Raw genomic sequence first — 19,146 nt, forward strand, 5'->3', positions numbered from 1 at the left:
TGGAGAGAAGAGGGAAGCGGTGTCGGCCATAGCGCGGTTTCTCTTGGGCCGGCCGGCGGTGGCGGCGGCATTTCTGCTGGTGGGGTCCGCCTCGGCCTCCTCCTCCTCCGAGGGAGAAACCGAGTAAGGCAGGCCGGGCCCGACACCTCGCCACCTCACCCATTCGCCGCAGGGCTCCCTGGTACGTGCGAAGGAGGTCGGGGAGGGAGAAGATAGAATGCTCCTGCGCATGGAGGCTTCCTCCGCTTTCCTCTACCGGCCAGTTTGTGCTGTTTCGCCCGGTTGACCCAGTGGGGGTGTGTTGCATCTGCTTGCGCTTTCCATCTATTCTAGCACAAGGGTGATAGCGGCTGGGCCTTATGTCCTGCACACGCACACCCGCCACCTCAGCAGCTGCCCGTCGTCAAGAGATACGAAGAACTTGCAGCGACCCTGTGGGTGGGTGGGTGGCTGGGCGGCGGCAGAGGGGCTGGGCTGGCCTCTTCCCGCTCCCCAGTTCCGTGGGACCTCGGAGGCTGTCAAGGGAAGCAGCCCATGTGCAGCCAGGAGTCCAGGTCAAGCAGGGAGCTCCCAGATCTCCGGGCAACTACAAGAGGCTGTATCTTTGTAGGGGGCAGGTGCCAACCGAACACTCCTATGTAGTCCAACCAGCATAGGATACGGTAGGGGCCACTTTGCCTCCATATAGAGGGGCTGGCTGCCTGCAGCTAAGCTGGGGAGACAGGGAGACAGCAGGGGAGACAGTGGCCAGACTCTGCCTTCTGCTCAGGAGGGCCCAGAATAAAGTACTGTCTTCCCGCCCCACGCAGAGAGGAAGCAGCCTGTTGCTTGTGTCCATTTGAGCCCTCTGCCGTGCACTGTGAGGTTGTGGGACATGGATGCCAGCTTCTCCTTAAAGTAGCGCTTCCACAGATCTGGTAACTGAGCAGGCACAAATGCCAGGGGGCAGGGCAGGAGGAGCTGCAGGCCACCTGCACCTTCTTCCTCATGGAATTGTATAGAAGGAATCTTTATGGATGCCCTCTGCAATGTTGCTTTCTCTTCCTACTTCTCCTCTTCTTCTTAATGGCTATACAAAGTGCAGGAGGCAGCCTTCCTCTTGAATACCAGACCCTGGAGCCAAGGCGAGCAACAGGAGAGGTTGTGCCTTCATGCTTTCCTTGTTGCAGGCTTTTCCAGGGACCCCTAGTTGCTGTTTGGGCTCAGCTTGATGAGATCCAACCAGCCTCTTTGTGCCCTTCTCCTTTGTACCTGGTCAGCCCTTATTTCCATTTCTCCTTTGTGCATTTTATGTGCTGAGGCAGCATTTTGGGAGAGTAGGTTGTGCATCTGGGCAGGCTTAGGAAATTTGTATCTTCTTTTGCTTGAAAGGTGAACAGTAAGAGAATAGTTTTGAGAAAAGTGAGCATATGCTGGTGGCAGTTCTTCCCCTTCCATTTTCCTTTCTAAATTTAATTGAGCTAGCAAAATAAGTGCAGGCATAATAGAAAGAGAACTAAGAATCTAACTGATTTAAACCATAAAGTGTCACAGCCTGGGAGGACAAAAGTACAAAGATATAGCACAGCTCCAAAGAGGAAATAAAGTATAAACTCATTTTACTTCATTTTTCATAAATCTTTACTATTTGTATTCTCCACCTGTGAGTTCCATTATTATTGAGAATAAAGGTTCTATTTAGTCTTAAATGAGACAGATAGTTGTATATGTTGATGGCACTGAGTGGTCATGTGCCTTAATATTTGTATAATAAAACCATGTCATATATAAAAAAGATCATTTGAGCTCCGCCCTTTAGATATTTATAGTTTATGAGATATAATGCATTCTGGTGTTGGTTCTTATATTTTCATTTCCTCTCAGTATTTCAGCAGTATCCTCATAGATGACTAGAGATCACTGCTCTGTCGGGTGTGATGGGGCTGAGGAAGCCAGCAGCAGTCGGCGTTACTTCAGCATCTCATTTACAGCCAGACAAAAGTGATGGAAAAGCCCCTCAGAGTATGATGCAGGTACTGGGTGATGCCTTTGCTTTGTGGTTTGGGTGCCAACCTGCTAGGTCTCTTTGGCCTAACTAGTTGGGCATGTTGCTTTTGCGATATGTTTATAAAACTTATATACCACTTGATTGTAAACAGCCTTAAAATAGTTTGCAATGAAGATAAAACACTAGAATTATCACAAAGAAAAATTAGCAACAATAAGACATTCAAAAAGTTAAAACAATGATATACTTTAAAAAAAGTGGCTGATGGGCCCAAAGCTTGTATCTTTCCCCCCATGCTGACGCTTGCTGTTTAATGCTTGGCACAGCTCCAGTTCAGTCGGGATGCTCCTGCCCTGCCAGAGAACTTGGCTGTCCGCTACAGCAACCCTCGCCCAATCATCATAGAGAAGCTGGCACAGCCAGAGGCTAGACGGGATCCGGGAGCTGGTGATGGGCTCAGCTCACAGGGTTCCATGGCATTTTCCATTGTCTCTGAAGAGAAGCTCAACTTAGCTGTGCAGCTGGCCAGGAGGGACATGAAGCGACGGCACCTGGAGGAGCAGATGAGGCAGCACTTCTCCAAGGGGGAGAAGGGCCCTCTGGCCACCTCCCTTCAGGGAAAGAAGTCTGGCAGTGTAGTTGTGAAGTCTCACTTGAATTTTGGACGTCAGCCGGGCCGCTGCCCCAAGGTGGAGACTACCAGCTCTGGAGCCAGGGTCTACCTCTACACGCCCTCCCGGGTCAAGTCGGACCCTTCTTTCTCCGACTCGCCCCCCACCCGTGATCCGGGCCCCGGGCCTCCCCCAGCCTTCAAGAGGGAGGAAGACAGAAGCACCCTGGAGGTCAGGCGGCTGCAGAAGGAGCTTCAGAACTACATCCAGAAGATTGACGAACTGGTGAGGAGAGGTGAGAGAACTTCATGGAGGAAAGGGCTCTCAACGCCTGCTAGCCACGATGTGCTAAGCCTCCATGATCGGAGGTAGCAAACTCCCCTTTGAGCTCCAGGGAAGGTCTCCTCATGAGCTGGAGGTGTAGTGGAATGCTCCCCATTTATGCAGGCATTACGTTCTGACTCCCTGTGCACAAAAGTTAAATTTGCGTAAATTGGGAATCGCTTGTAGTGGTTAAAGTGTCAGACTGTGACCTGGGAAACCAGGGTTCAAATATGGCTTGGGCCAGTCACTATCTCTCAGCCTAATCTGACTTGCCAGGGTTGTTGTGAGGAGGAGAACTATGCGCTACCACCTTAAGCTCACTGGAGGAAAACGTGGCATATAAATGTAATAAATAATTAACATAATAACAAATTTGGACAGCTGCTTTCACATTTCCTCCTGGGGAAGCAGCTCAGAGTTGCCGCCTTGAACTGAGTTTTAACTGTTTGCCTTGGGCGAGGGGAAAGTGCCATTGGGACAGTTTCTGGAAGTGGAGCTGTTTCCAGGCAGCCTTGTGTCCAACTGGGAGGGAGGTGTCTCTCATCACCCTTCCCTCTCGACTGGGGGTTTTGTGCAAGCCTTTTCTGCTTTCTTCTCCAAAATTCCACACCTATCCCCCTCATTTGTGTTTGCTAAACATCCCCCCCCCTCAGAGAGAAGTGAGGAAATTTTGGATCCCGATGAAGAACACCGCGTCCAGATCCGGAGGCAGGAGCAGGCCGTGCGCTCTGCCCGGATGCTGTATATGCTCCAGCAACAGGTCAGAACTGAGCACCAGGGGACAGTGTGCTGGTAGCTGCGGGGCCTGTGGAGCTGGGTGGGGCAGCCTGGATTTCAGCTCTGCCTACCTTGGGCAGAAGCTTCTCTGGATGTCAGAACTTCTCACCTGAACCAGCAAACCAAGCATTTCGAATTCAAGTTTCCTCATGATTTATCTACCTAATTTGTTTGCATTGTTCTTGAAACAGGTAAAAGAAATAGAGGACGACCTGGAGAAGCTGAGCCCTCGTAAAATAAAGCACACAAAGAAGGTAAGAGATGGAAATTGCCTTGGAGAGTCTGTGGGAACATCAATGATGCAGGTCATGCTGGAGCCTCCTCAAAAGGGTTGTGGCAGATTTCTTCTGTAACCACCTCACTTTTAAAAGAATTGTAGTATCAACAAAAAACAGACAAAGAATAAAAATGTAAACCATAAAGCATCACAGCCTGAAAGGACAAAAGTACAAAGAGACAACACAGGGATGGTGAAGTATTATTTCATTCAAATATTCCCTTTATAAAAATATATAAGAATAGCAGTTTTTTTCCACCTGTGAGTTCCATTGTTATTGGGAATAAAAGTTCTATGTGAGCCTTAAATGAGTCAGACAGTTGCATATACTAGTGGCACTAAGTCACCATATGCCTCAATATTTGTATAAGAAATAATATAATGACATATATGAAGAAACAGCCATTTGCGTTATGCCCTTTAGAGATTTTTAACTTATGAGATATCTTTTCAAGAAGGGTAATTTACCAAACCCTTGAATAGCAGCAATCAAAATTATTAAGTTTACAGGTCTTTCAGGATTTGGCAGTACAGCCCTGCACAGCTGTTAAGAGATGTTAAGTTCTTTGTCTCTTTTTGGTATGTTTGCACTTTTCATTGTTATTAAATCAAAAAAATTAAAAGATAAATATTTTTTTAAAAAAATAACCACCCCATTGTGATGTTTAAGGCAACTTTACTTGGTCATAGCAGCCGTCACTGGAGAACCCAGTGGAGTCCTCGGGCCTGTAAATTAAACAGAGGAAGAACAGGCCTGCATTATCAGAGCTGGATGACTGATTCATTGAGAAGAATGGGGTGCCTCCTCTCTATCAAACTAGCTCAAGGGTGAACATTTCATACACATTCTTGACGCATAATTCATGCAGTCTGAGTAAGTGGATTCTCCTAACTATATCCTTTCACACATACTTCTTTACATCTCTTCACCTGCACGCTACCTATCTGCCCTTGTCTCCAGGATGGTCTTGTAGTGGATAAACATATTGATGTTGATAGGTAGCCTACATGCGAAGACTTGTAAAATGTATGTGAAAGGATATTGTTAGAAGAATCTGCTGGCTCAGGCTGTATGAAGAATGTGTGAAGAATGTTTCTGCAGGAGAAATCTCAGCCTTGGGCCTGTTTCATAGAAAGTGGGCAAACTTTTCCTGCTGAATCAGGCATCCAGCTCTGATAGTGCAGACATGCTTTTGCTCTGAGAATGTGATTTAATTTCTACTCGTGTAAAACTAAGGTGCGAGAAGCCTTTTGTATAACTCTGTGTAACTTACAGGCCAAGGATTTCACATTTGGGGTTCTCAGCAGCTGCTGTTCTGACCACAAGTAAAAAGTTATCTTAAACATCACAACTGATGTGCTTAATAGAAGAAAATATATGATCCTATTCAGCTAGGGATAGACTTCCCCTCTGGTTCTACCTTCTGCTTCTGGTGTTGCCATGAAGCTCTTGCATCCTTGGCTTCTCTCCTTGACCAGAAATTACAAAATTGGAAGGGACCCCAAGGGTCATCTATTCCAACTCTATGCAGGATTCACAGCTAAAGAATCTCTTGACAGATGGCTTCCCAATCTTTCTTTAAAAACCTTCAATGAAGGAGAATCTACTACCTTCCAAGGGAGATCTTTCCACTGTCAAACAGCTCTTATCGTCAGGAAGTTCTTCCTAATGTTTAGTTGGACTCTCCTTTCTTGTCATTCAAATGCATTGGTTGCTGGTCCTCCCCTTTGGAGCAGCAGAAAATAAGCCAACCTTTCCAGTTTGGGAGAAGAGCCCTGGCTCAGAGCAGCCCTCTCCTCATGGCTGCCCAGCTAACTTCAGTTCTTTCTCACCCTCCCTCCGTTTGTGATGCAGTCACGTGCCATGGCCAGGCTGGCAGCAGCCCACCGGGGAGCCGTCCGGGCCCTGCAGGTCTTTGCCTCCCGTTTTGCTGACCAGCCGGAGGAGCAGCCAGTCCCAGCCCACTGCAAAGAGCTGGGCCACCTCATTCGGCAGCTCTCCCTCTGCTCCGCCCGCCTCGAGACAGACTCCTCCTCCCTTCCCGACAGAGTCGTTGACCTCCTGCTGCAGATCGAGGTCAGGTGTGATTGCTCCTTTGTTTGGGGCGGGGGTGTAGCATTTGTGGCTGAGGAGGGGGAGATGAAGAGCTCTGCCTCCTATGGGGAAATCTAGCCCCCCACAATCAGTCCGGGGCCAGTGGAAGGAGGGCATCACTTCATGGCCTCCAGGTTTGGGATACAAGGAAAAGAGCGGCCACCATGCCTATTTTAATCTGCTCTTTTGTGGCTATGCAAAGAACTGAGATCACCTCCTGGCAGCCTGTTTTGAAGGGATGTTTGCTACAACCTTTGTTTTTTAAACGGCTATTGTAAAAATGTCACTTAACAACTAGGGACTGGGTGACCCTGCCCAGTAACTCCACTCCTCAGATGGGGCACTGCTGAGAGGTGCGTCACTTTGCATGCTCCAGAGTTGCACTTGGAATGGACTAGGAACTGGGCTTTTAGTGTTGTAGTCCCAGCTCTCTGAAATCGGTTAGCAGCTGAAATTAGACAGAAGGGTTGCCGCTCAGTGGTAGAGCAGCTGTTTCACCTGCAGAAGGTCCCAGGTTCAATCCCCAATGGCATCTCCAGGTGGGGCTAGGAGTGCATTTATCTCTGAAACCCTGGAGGGCCTTTGCTGTCAGTCAGTGTTGACAGTACTGAGCTAGATGGGCCATTGATCTGACTATGTGTAAGGCAGCTTCCTCCGTTCCTAGATGAGTATCTGATATTTAGGCAGCTGTTGAGAGGCATTTTCATCAAGTGAATAACTTGCAAGGACTTAACTAAAGTTCTCTTAAGGCTGAATATCAGAGCAAGCTTGAGTGCAGGATTGCTTGGCGAGCCCTGTGGCTTGTTTAGGGGCTTTCTGTTTGGAGGAGAATCATGAGAGGGTGTTCCTGAGCTTGGCAATGAGCCCATTTTGCATGTTTAATCTGAGGTGCAAATTGTCATGGCAGGATTTGGATTCTCTGCTGTCCAAGAAGGAGTCTCCCAAGAAAGGGGGGCCGAAAGGGAGTTTCTCTATGTCTCAAGCCGCCTCTGTGATGGACACGAACCGATGGCTGAAGAGAGAGAAGAAAGCTGCTGCCTCAGAGCCAAGAAAGCCACCAGTGGCCAGGAGGCTCCTCCCTGGTGGGTCTTCTGGTTGTTGAGTCTGAAGAGGCTTGGTTGCTTTGCCTGTTTGCACATGTTCGAGCAGTGATCTCCCCTGCAGAGGCCTTGTTTTGCCCATCTGGGCATTCCCCCCCCCCCCATAATTATTGTGGGCAGAGGTGCAGTGAAGGATTCCCAAGCAAGCCCAACCTTGTGGTGTTGTGACTGATGATTTGTGGACTGTGATCCAGCTGTGATGTCTAGAAAGGGAAAGCTGACTGCGGAGGGAGGTTTGCAAAAAGAAATACCCTTTTCTATGGAGAGAGCAGTGGTTTCCAAAGTTGACAGTAGCACCCCCTGGAGGTGGGATTCCCTAGGAGGGCACTAAGAGGCAAGGGGGCGGGGGCTGGAAGTGACAGTGACTACCAGACTTCGAAAAGCTGGTATAGAATCGTAGAATTGTAGAGTTGGAAGGGATTCTGGGGTTCATCTAGTCCAACCGCCTGCTATGCAGGAATCTCAAGTATCCATGACAGATGGCCATCCAACCGCTGCTTAAAAACCTCCAGTGAAGGAGAATCCAAGGGAGCCCATTCCACTGTTCAACAACTACTGACATAAAGTTCTTCCTAATTTTGAGTCAGAATTGCCTTTCTTGCCATTTGAATGCCATCAGTTTGGGTTCTCCCCTCTGGAGCAGCAGAAAGCAAGCTTGCTCCATCTCCCATGTGGCAGCCCTTCAGATATGTGAAGATGGCTGTCATATCATTTCTCAGTCTCCTCACTGGATCAAGTTCAGCAATTTTGCGCCATTTAAAATGATTTTGTTTAATTAATTCATTTTGAATACACGTGCAATTAATTGTTATTGCTTTGAATTTTAATGTGTTATTACCTTTCTTAGTGAGTCATGCAGATCGTTAATCTGAATCATGCTTTTTATAGGTTAGGGTGCACTGGGGATTAATTTAAGGAACTAAGAGGAGGTGGGGTGGTCCAGGAGAGAGAAACCAGCAAAATGCACCCCATAGATTTTGCTGCCTGTCCATGGCATTCATCCTTTGGGGGCTGCCCCTGAGAGCTTACAGTTCCTATCCCCAAGCAGCCTTGTCATCATTGCCTTTAGATGAACATGAAGGACCTGATGGGCTCCTGGTGCCTCACAATCCAAGCAGTCCCTGCGACATGGCAGCCCTCGAGGGCCAGCCCCCTCCGGAGCGAGAGGCGGTGGGGCAGGCCAAGTGGGAGGCACTGGGGCATGTGAAGACCAGACCTGGCCCTGAGGCGGGGAGGCCCCCCCGGAAGAGAGGCGTGCTTCTCCCCACCAGACCGCAGGTAGGTAGACGTATAATCATCCGCCCTGTCTCTTGGCTTAATTTTGGGTGCTGCCAAACACTACCTCTGCTATGCTGTCACGTCTTGGCCTTCACTTCTCCAGAATTACAGTGGTTGAGGTGAAAGGCGTGCCATGTTTTGAATAAGAGCTGCTTGAGCTGTCTGGAATTGCATGTTTTTTTTCTTACTGTTATTTATCTCCCCCAAGGGAAACAGGCCCCCTCCCAGGGCAAAAGGCACGCAGCTTCATCAGGCCAAGCAGGCCCGCTTCCAGGAGCCCACCATCGCCTTCCGGCTCAAGGAGACGAAGCCACCCACCCGCGATAGCCGGGTCCCTTGGGTGCCTCCCAGCCTCTCCTCCCCCCTGGCCTCACCTCAGCGGTAGGTTAGCATCTCTGCTGAGGCAGCGGTGTGGGATGGAGTCGGCCAGGTTACTTGAGCAGGGAGCAGCACACAGCAGCCCCTTCTGTACCTGCTGAAAAGACCTTGTCCCACATTCTGATCATCTGTGTCCATTAGCTCAGCCTCATCTGCATTACCTGGCAGCAGGAGCCATCCATGGTTCCTGGCAGGGGTCTCTCTCCAAAAGTCATACCTTGGAGATGCTGGTGGGGATTGAACCTGATACCTTCTGCATGCAATGTGTAGGTTCTGCAAGGAAGCTACAGCGGCCTCTTCCCAAGGAAGATGCTTAGTCAGGCCCTTCGTCCATCCATCTTGGTGTTAAGTAAACAGCTGGTAGAAGCTCTCCAGGGTTTCAGGGCCTTTCTTAGAGATTCTGCTGGGGATTGAACCCAGGACTTTCAGTTGTGCTATTCAGGGTTGGTGGGAGTTGTAATTCAGAACATCAGGAATGTACCAGGTTTGTGGAAGGTAGCACTTTTAGACTCCATACATTGTCCAGTGTGCAATGCAAAACTTTAGCTGCAGCTAATGCCCAACTTTTCAAGGTTGGAACCACGACAGCAATAATAGCAATTGCTTCTCTCACTCCCCCCCCCCCTTGCCCAAACCCAAATTTCCTTGCAGGCACTCGGAGAAAAGTCCCAGAGGCAGAGAGCCAAGGCCAGGGAGAGAGGCGGAAGAGGTGGGAGAAAAGAGTCGAGCAGCCCCAGAAAAGGAAATGCTCAGGTTGACCTGGAATCTTCTTTCACTTAGGGCTCCTTTGGTGGATTTCCTTTTCTCTAAACTTTTCATGCTAAATTTGCAGTCAACTGGGAGGGAAAGTTTCTTGGGAATATTCTTGCTTTGGGTTCAATTTTGAAGGCTCCTCTCAGTGAGAAAACAATAGGGAGGTGGAGAAATAGACCCCAGTCTTGACCAAAACCCCCAAGTGGGAGTGAAGTGGTAAACATGAAATGCCAAATTCTTATAGAATTCTATTGTTTGGACTCCCCGCAATGCTACCAGGGATAATGGTGCTTCTGCAGCCCAGATAGCGGCGACAGTGGAGCGAGCTGTCCGGGAGCGGCTGGAGCCCCTCTTGGCAAACGCACAGGTAAGGCAGCAGCCAGGAACCTTCACCCCCATCCCCACTCCACAGTCTTCAACATCACTTCCTGTTGAGGACCTCCACCGCATCTCTCATTTAACAGATGCCCAGCCCACCATCTGGGGTCTGTCTCCTCCCAAGGCGAATTACAGCAAGCCAAGCAAATGCAGCATTATTAAGATTCCGAGTGTTGAAATATAAGCAAAAACGACAAAGGATGCTACAATATTTGGCATGGTTTTCAAAAATAAAAAACCCCAAAATCACCTGAGTGCAGCCTGGAAAAATACTTGCTTTTGGGTTTTCATAAAGGATAGCAGGTGCACAAATTTCCTGAGGGGGCCCCCACCACAGAGATGGACTTTTCCCTGGCTCCCAAGAGACTCTTTCAATGGTGGGTCAGAGCCCTCGGCCTCAGGCAGGGCTTGGTGGGTGTTGGGTGGCCCTTCAGGTAGCCTCAAATTATTTAGGGTTTTGAAGGCCTGGATCATTGCCTTGAATAGGCAGCCTGGCTCCGGAATAGGTGTTGGGGGATTGGCCAAATCACTTGCTTGCCCAGAGGAGCATTTTAGCCTCAACACATCTGCCAGGAAGGGTCTGGGACTGTGCAGGAAGTCCTGTGGTGTCCTCTTTGTTTCCTTAGAAGGTGAACCGCTCCTTGGAAAGGAACATCTGCCAGAAGGAGCTGCCCTGCCAGGATATTGGGAAGGTAGGACAAGAGCCAGGAAATGGAGGGATCTCTCTTGCCTGGCTGATGTGGCATGGCAGAGAAAGTTTTGCTACTTGGCCCACTTTAGAGGAGGTGGAATCATGGAGTTGCAGCATTGGAAGGGACCGCAAGGGCCATCTAGTTCAACCTCCTGCAATGCAGGGATCAGGGACAAAGAATCCCTGACAACAAGAGCTCTTTGTGTCCTCCTTCATTGTCAAGGCCTGGGTGCAACCTGGGTGGAAGAGACCCCTTTTGCTGCCTGTCCACAGTGGCCTTGAGCCCTGTATCCCAGCTCCTCTGAGCCCCTTCTGGACATCTATGGAGGCAGAAGAGAGATGAGTCTAGCTGGCCTGACAGGCAGGTGCCTGCGCATGAATGGGCCTTGCCTGAGGTGGGGCAGGGTGGGGGCTGATCTGGGCCTCCCTTTAAACCAGGGGTAGGGAGGAGTCTACACCAAACACCTGCTTTGTGTGTTGCCAGGCTCCTGTTGGTCTCCCACGTCCAGGTCTGGAGGACTTTGCCGAGCTGCAGCGTGGGGAGATTGAGACCCTCTCGAGCCCCTCTGACCTGGAGGCGATGCTGCAAAGGATGGAGGAGATTGAGGTATTTTGGAGCTCGAACCTTTTCCTTTGAGAAGGAAGAGGCTGCGGGGTGGAGAGCTTCCCGTGGCTTTTGAATAAAGGCCCTTGAGGACTGGCTGGCATGGGAGGCAGTAGCATCCTGGAGTGGGGCAGCCTTGCTCTTGTGTGTGGCAGGGGGTGGGGAGGGAGGTGATGGCTGGGGCCATGCTTGATGTCTTAACACCAAGGCCCGTGCCCCATAGCAGACAATCCCTTCCCTGTTTTTGGTTAAATATTTTTTATTAATTTTCATGGAAAGGTTCTACAAAGCTCTGCAAAACACAGTCTTATCAAACAGGATCTGATGGTATGCATAGTCTCCACATACTGTACAATGATAGATCACCGTTGAACAAAAGCAGTGAGGCAGTGTGCTTTCAAACTCCCTACCTCTTGACACCAGGGCCAGTCACAGCCTCCTGGCCTAACATACCTCACGGTTGTTGTGGGGATCAAATGAGGAGGAGAACCATGGACACCACCTTGGGCTCCTTGGAAAATAAGGTGAGATATAAAGGCAGCTAATTAATAAATTAACTTTTCTGTCCTGCAGCGCTCCCAAGAGGCCGTCCGCAGGCGGTACCACCAGATTGTTTACTCTGATGCTGAGTTCTGGGCTCGGCAAGAGAGATGGGGTGAGTGTCAGGCTTTGTGTTTTTGTGTTTGTAGGAAATAAAGGAGCAGAGGGTGCAAAAAACAAACAAACAACAAGACAAGGGGATGCCAAGAGATCAAGGAATGGCCCTGCCTTCTGTGTGTTCTTCTCAATTTCCTTCCACATGTATTGGAGGTTGTGTTGCTGCTGTTGTGCCACCTCTGACTTGCAAGAGGAAAACAGGCCTCTTGGGGTGGTTCTTGGGTTGGAGCAGGTGGCCCATGAGGTGATGATTCCTGGAAAGAACATAAGATGAGTCAATTGGATCAGGCCAATGACTCATCTAGTCCAATATCCTGTTCTCACAGTGGCCAACCAGATACCCAGACATTATGGGAAACCCTCAATCAGGATTTGAGCACAAGAGCAATTTCCCCCTTGTGCAATTTCCAGCAACTGCTTTTCAGAAGCATTGCTGCCTCCTATTGTGGAAGCAGAGCATAGCCATCATGGGTAGGTGCCATCAGTAGCCTTATCCTCTATGAATTTGTCTGATCTTCTTTCAAAGCCATCCAAGTTGGAAACCATCACTGCCTCCTGTGGGAAGGAATTTGACAGTAACTGTGCTGCATGAATAAGTCCTTCTTTTTCTCTTTCCTTAATCTTCAAATGTTCAGCTTCATTGGATCTCCAGGAGTTCTAGTGTTATGAGAGAGGAAGAAAAAATTACCTCTCTGGGAATGTGGGAACAGGAAAGGCAGATGAGGAAATGTGTGCAAAGCTCCCCAGGTTGTAGTAGACAGTTTCTCATCTTCCTGATTTTTTTCTCCACTGCCCAGAGAGAGAAAATGCAGAGGCAGGCCAAGAGCCTGGGACTCCCCATCCCATCCAGATCACTAGGCGGGAGAGTAATCCAGAGCCCCAAGTGGACATTGTACTGGAAAGACCCCTGGACACCAAGTGAGTAGAGGATCCAGGAAATGCATCAGGGCTGCTGGTTGGGCTGAAAACTACCTGTTTGGGTGGGTTGCCCGGGAGTCACGGAATGTTTATGAATATTCTAATAGCCTACAGGTCATGTGATAGCTAGGAAGGCAGATCGGAAGGCAGCTCAAGGTACCCCTCTGCTGCTGGGTTCTGGGGTGAAAGGAGGGACAGAAAGGGGGTCACTAGGGAAGGCACCTGCCAGAGCAAGACCACGCTGACATTCCTGTTTTCCACAGCAGCCACTAAGGACACTCACAAGAGGAAGATGAGCTTTTCCCATGGAGTGGGAAGGGGTGGCAGCGGGAGGAGGCCTCCTTCCGTAGATTCTTCTGCCTTCTCTCCCCTGGGGGGTCCAGGAGGTAGGGGAGATGAGGATCCTGGATGCAGCAGTGCTGAAGGGACCACAGGCAGGCTGGGGCACCTAAGGGGCTAAGACACGATTGGTGTCAGGAGGGGCTGTTGCTGTTGGCCCAAAGGGGAGGCTGGCCAGAGAGGCAGAGGAAAGAACCACATGGGAGGAGTCTGGTGCTTCCCCATAAGAAGAGCCTGACTGCTGGATCAGGCCAATGACCCATCTAGTAGTCCAACATCCTGTTCTCACAGTGGCCAACCACCGCACTTCTCCAGTGGTGACATTGGTTAGGTCTTTGGCTCTTAACCTTTCCGGGTCTGGTTTTGGGGCTCCTGCTGTGCCAAGGAATGGCCACTTACTTTGTGTGGTTGTGCTTCCAGTGCTGCGGAGGAGGAGGAAGAAAAGAGCGCTGGGATGGAGGAGCTGCTGGAGCCCAGGAATGGGACTCTGCCATCTTCGTCGTCACATCCCCGCCAGAAGGAGGCTGGCGTCTTCCTCTCTGTCCCTAAGAACATGCTGCAGAGCATTCATGATTACAGTGCACGATACAGCCAGCACCTGAGGTGCATCTCCCATGAGGCAGTGGGCAGCTTCAACCCCTGGCGAATCGCAGAGAGGTACTGGAGGAGCAGTTGAGTCTGCTTGGCAAGGCTGCTTTTCACTTGTGTTGCATCCATTGGGATTCCTTATGACGACACCAGGGGGCGCACCATTCACTGCCAAAGAAGGATCCAATATCTGTATCACAGCAATGCCTTTATTAAGCCTTTATTAGGTCACAAAATAGCAGGGATGCTTTCTAGTTTTCCAGAAGCTCTGTATCAGGGCAGATGGCAAAAGAAAAAGCAAAGAATTCTGGGAGGGAACCTTCCCTACAGCCACTACCCAATAGAATTAGAATTGTTGGGACACCAAGGGTCATCTAGCCTAACCCCCTTTGTTTTTACATTTGCATAAACCTGGAACGAATCTGTCCCTTTCTGATGATAAATGGGGTTTCTGCTTCCCAGTGGGAGGGGGGTTGAAATGAAAAATGGGGTTTGGGGGTGCCATTCTTGTCATGTCCTTTTTGGCGAGGGCCCGTGTAGAATAGTATTTAGCATGCTGCACTAGGACCTGGGAGATACCAGAGTTCAAATCTTCATTCTGCCATGAAGCTCACTAGATGTGACCTTGGGGACCAGTCCCTGCCTTTCAGCCTAACCAACCTTGCAGGTTTGTTGTGGGGATTAAATAGAGAGAGGGAGAACAATACCCAGTTGGGTGTGACAGGGGCTACTCCCTGCTCTTGTGTCACATGCTGGTGGGATCCCTTCCAAGGGAACAGCGGCGGAGGAAGCCTCCTCGCCGCCTGGGGCAGCGGCACAGAGACAACCCCCCCCCCCGGGGGCAGGGTGTCACGGCGCGTACGTCTTGACCCCACGACGCGTCAGATGCACTGTGCATGCCTGGAATTTCCGGGCATGCGTAGTGGATCAGGCTGGCGCTGCTGCGAGCGAACGGCAGGTCAGGCAGCCCCATCCGTAAAGAAGCACGGACGGGGGGCCGGGTGGTGGGGGAGGGGCCGGGGAGTGTCACCACCCCTCCCCTAGAACCGGGGATGGAGCGCCCCCTACGCCCCGCTCTCCCTACGCCACTGAGTGGGAATCTCCTTCCTTGTCATTTGAGGAGGAGACCCTTGCAGGCTCTGGCAATTTTCCCCATCAAGCAGATCGTGGCTGAGTCGCAGCAGTCTGTAGTCCTGCCTGTTGACTGTCTCCCCCCCTCCTGCTTCTCCCCCTCCAGCCTGGCCGAGGAGCTGACGGAGGAAGCCTTGGCGGACGTAACCACAGAGCTGCAGGGCCTTTGTGAGGATTACGCAGAAGCTGTCTTCACCTCGGAGTTCCTGGAGGCAGCTGAGTAGGCAGCACTCTCACCTCCTGCTCCTTCTCCTGGTCCAGCAGAGCCGGGCTCCGTTGTTGTGGACATGTCAGGAAGGGCTCTCTCTTTGTGTGGAGTGGGAGCTTAACATGGGCAACATCCCAGGGGTGGTGTCTGTCAATTCCAGCTGTGTTTGCCTTGTTCAGGAAGGGTGTCTGGGCATGGGTGCAGGGAGTGTAATGACGGCTAAGCAAAGTGAATGATGTCTGGCACCTTATGCTTAGCTGAAGCGCCAGTCAAATGTTAGCTGTTCCAGGAAGTGTTTCCAACCAGCCAGGCTTTGTGAACAAACCACTCTCTTTTTGCCCACTGTCACACTTGGGTCTTCTGGGGGTGTTCCATCAGAAGAGTGGGCATCTAGGGGGTGCAGAAGCTGATCCACTGGGATCCTATTCGGGGGGGGGAGGGAGAGGTTGCACAGGCTCTGCTTCTATGGCCTTTATGCCCCCCCACACCTGGTGTCATTGCCTCAAGTCTCGAGGCAGCCTGTGTGCTCTGGTTGCAAAATGCATGTTGTGTCCTGTGAGATCTTGGGACCCTTCCTTCCTTCAGGGTTGGCACCTTCTCCTTGGTGGGCATTGTGCTGCAGCCGATGAAGACTTGCCTCTGTGGGAGCAGGCTTGCCTCTCTGACCTCTCTCCACCCCTGGCAGTGCCAGGCTCCCTTCCCTAGGCACTGGGACTCCACAAGGTTTACTTTAAGAACTTATTCAAGATGAAATGAAATGAATCAGTTATTCAGTATGCTGTTGCAGGAGTTTGTCAAGCTACCAAACATCACCTCTTTGTATAAAGGTCGTATTTATGAAAGCTTTTGTACATTCCACAAGTAAATTTTCATACTCAGCTTTTTTCTGAAATGTGGGGAAAAGCTCACCAAATTTATTAAATAAACTTACAATACTCACATGTCTGTATTTTTGTGCAATGCTGTTTCTGCATCAATTATTGCTTTGGGAACCAGGGTCAACCCTGAGGGTGCTGCAAAAAAGTTCAACGTGATTGCATTTTTGGATCAAGAGGAGGAGGAAGAGTCTCTGTCCTCGCAGAGGGTGGCCTCCTAGGTCATGCAGAGGTCCTGTTGAGAAAGAGTTCTGTCCTTTTCTCTATTTGGAATAGTTATGAACCTAATTCATAAGCAATACAAAAGGCCTTATCCTTCACATGTTTGTTGGTTCGTTCTCACTGCAACAATTTCTCAGTGACACCTGTCTCCTTGTGGGGTCTGCTCCTGCTGTCCTTTCGGAAAGCACAAGGCCTGCCTGCAGATTCTTAGCTCAAGGAAGTCAAATTCTTGAGCACCTGAGAGGCAATGATGGTGACTTTGGCCATGACCATTGGGACATTTCCCTGTTGAACTGAGCAGGCCTGGCGGGAATGCTGATGGACTCCCTGCATGTGGATTCTGTGTCCATTTTGCTTTCCCACCTAAGGCATGGCTTGATTCTGCTGCTATCTGAGCCAAGGGAGAGAGCCAGGCTCTGCCTCTTTGGGTCACCATCCCAGCTGTTTTATTGCCAGATTGTTTTGGGTCGAGTCCTGAGGCCAACTAACTTAACTAGGTCAAAAAAGCTGTTGTGGACTTCTTTTATTGATTCCTCCCTGCTTTCTCTGGGTCCTCTTGAAGAAAGGGGCTTTTCTGCAGTTTCATGCTGAGCATCTCCCAAAGGGTTCTGGTCCTTCATGTTCAAAAGCATCTCCATCTTCCTGCCCCTTCTCAGCATCTGTGTTCTTCTAAAGGGGTCTGCCAAACATCCAGTATTTAGAAGCATTGCTGCCTCTGGCCGTGGAGGCAGAGCATAGTCATTGTGGCTAGTAGCTGTAGCCCTCTCCATGAATTTGCCCAATCCTCTTTAAAAGTCATTAGGTTAGTTAGCCAAATGGAGCCTCCAGCTTTAGAGACAGTCTACCTTTGCATGCCAGGTGTTGTAGGGAGCAGCGGCTAAGGAAGGCTGCCTTGCTAACACCCTGCTTGTAGGCCTTCCTAGTAGAAGCCGCTCTTTGGCATTGTGAACTAGGCGGACTCTCTCTCTGATGCAGGAGGCCTGTTCTTCCTTTGGAGCATCTATGCCCCATTGCAACAGCCTGTCCTGTGGCTGGGGAGTTTATATTCTGTGTAATATTCTCAGCAGTTAGAAGTGAGGCAAGCCCCTTTGAGGCAGTGGCTGGTTGGTTGGTGGCAGAGTGGAATGGATGGCAGACCCCCCCCCCAAGGGTGGTGGTGTAGCAGGGAGGGGAGAGGGCGATCTGCCTATCTGCACATAATCCTGGCCACCCTTAATGAAGTGGGGAGTCTATTGACTTCCACCTCCATCCACCAGAGGAGTTGGCTGTGAGTCATCCGCTTGGACAGCTTCCAGGCATTAAAAACAAACACGAGCTGCAGTGCGCATCACAGTGGGCTCTGAAGAGAAAAGGAGAGGTTAGCCCAGCATCCCGAGGAGACAAACCAAGGAGGGCTAAGGAGGAGGAGAGGGAGGGCCAAGAAGTGGTGGGGTGGTGGACTGCCTCTGAGGGAGCCAGGTGGGACCCCCAGCCACCTTCTAATGACAACCTGGCCTTCAGCAGAGGGAGTTTGCAAAGGATGACCCACATGGAGCTACCATCTTGCAGGTGCCATGGGTATGGTGGCATGCTATACCATGGGAAGGGTGGGACATCTCTTCTGCTTAGACACCCCACCTGGCTGGGCTGATGCTGCACCCCAGGATCACCCTAGCCCCAGAACTTCTCCCCAAAGGGGACACCCTCAACCGGCAAGTCCGGCAAGCTCCGCCCTGAGCAGAAGGCCATCCAAGGAGCCCCAGTGAGGAGCTGCCTTGCCAGTCAGGATGGAAAAAAGAGAGAAAAGTCTTTCATCACACAGTGCATGGTGAAACACTGGAACTCACTCCCACTGGAAGCAGTGATGGCCACCGACTTGGATGGCTTTAAAGAGGGTAAATCAAATTCATGGAGGGGGAAAGGGCTATTGATAGCTACTATCCAGGATGGCTATGCTCTGCCTCCATGGTCAGAGGCAGTACTGCTTCTGAATACCAATTTCTGGGAACCACAGAAGGGGAGAGTTTTGCTCTTGTGCTCCCATTGGGGCATATGGTTGGTCACTGTGAGACTAGGTGGGTCCAGTAGCCAGGCTCTTCTTATGGAACCTCCAGGTGCAGGGGCACTCTATCTTGATTCCTAGGTTCTTTAGGGTATTTGGCCACTGCGAGTGCAGGATGTTGGACTAAGTGGGCTACTGTCCTGATCCTGAAGGGCTCTTCTTAGGTGGTCTGCCAGTGGGCGGGGATGGGGCCCTTCCGTGGCTGCCATTTGGTTCTTTCCCCGCTCTGCCCGGACCCTTGGCTGGCCTCACTCTGTCAATGTTTCAGCTCCATGTCACTGGGGCGCTCCTATCTTTGCAAGGGGGTGTCTGTTACGCTCTGCGGCTCCCTTCAGGGTTGTGACATTTGCGGTTTCTTCCTTCTGTCTTCCTTTGCCTCCGACATGCTGCAGGAAATGCCACCCAGGAGGCCAACCCTTTCAGAATTGCATGTTTACGTGACGTCTTCCCTGGCATGGAAAAAAAATCTCTTTATTTTTGAATAGCGAAATGAGCGGGTGTCAAGATGCGAGAACCAAAAGCGTTTCTCCTGTCCTTGGTTAGCGGAGCAGAACAAAAAGGGTGGGGGAGAGAAGAGGAGATTTGTCCCCACAAGGAAATAAGAAGACAAGGAGCAAAAGGCCCTCAGTTTTCCATCTAGCTTCTTGGAAGAGGCACACCAGCCCACACCAGTTTGGCCCGAGACAGGGAGGAGTCTTGGTGGATTCGGAGGAGACTAAGGAGATGGGGAGGCTACAAGAGAAACCCATTTCTGTGGGAATGTTTAGGGATGAAGGAGAGGATATATTGTTTAAGATATCCTATTCCAACTTATGTTTACAAGTTCAACAATATCAGCAGAGTTAACATTCCCCTTTTTAAACACACACAACGGATAGCTTGCTCAGGTTCGCTAAAACCTCTGTAATGGATGT

At 50.4% G+C, this 19,146-nt stretch overlaps 1 protein-coding gene across 1 annotated transcript; it reads left to right on the forward strand.

Annotated features, from left to right (window-relative positions):
• The first annotated feature begins 1,863 nt into the window (after positions 1–1,863).
• Positions 1,864–15,549, forward strand: KIAA0753 (KIAA0753 ortholog). Its single transcript, XM_033171465.1, has 16 exons — positions 1,864–2,012; positions 2,314–2,893; positions 3,576–3,682; positions 3,891–3,953; positions 5,832–6,053; positions 6,979–7,153; positions 8,241–8,449; positions 8,658–8,830; positions 9,479–9,580; positions 9,860–9,947; positions 10,585–10,650; positions 11,134–11,256; positions 11,827–11,908; positions 12,708–12,828; positions 13,588–13,824; positions 14,993–15,549. Exons 1-16 carry the CDS (start codon positions 1,917–1,919, stop codon positions 15,108–15,110), a joined length of 2,562 nt encoding a protein of 853 aa, XP_033027356.1. The 5' UTR covers positions 1,864–1,916; the 3' UTR covers positions 15,111–15,549.
• Positions 15,550–19,146: the final 3,597 nt, after the last annotated feature.

Source organism: Lacerta agilis, chromosome 15, assembly GCF_009819535.1.
Source record: "Lacerta agilis isolate rLacAgi1 chromosome 15, rLacAgi1.pri, whole genome shotgun sequence".
Taxonomy (NCBI): Eukaryota; Metazoa; Chordata; class Lepidosauria; order Squamata; family Lacertidae; genus Lacerta; species Lacerta agilis.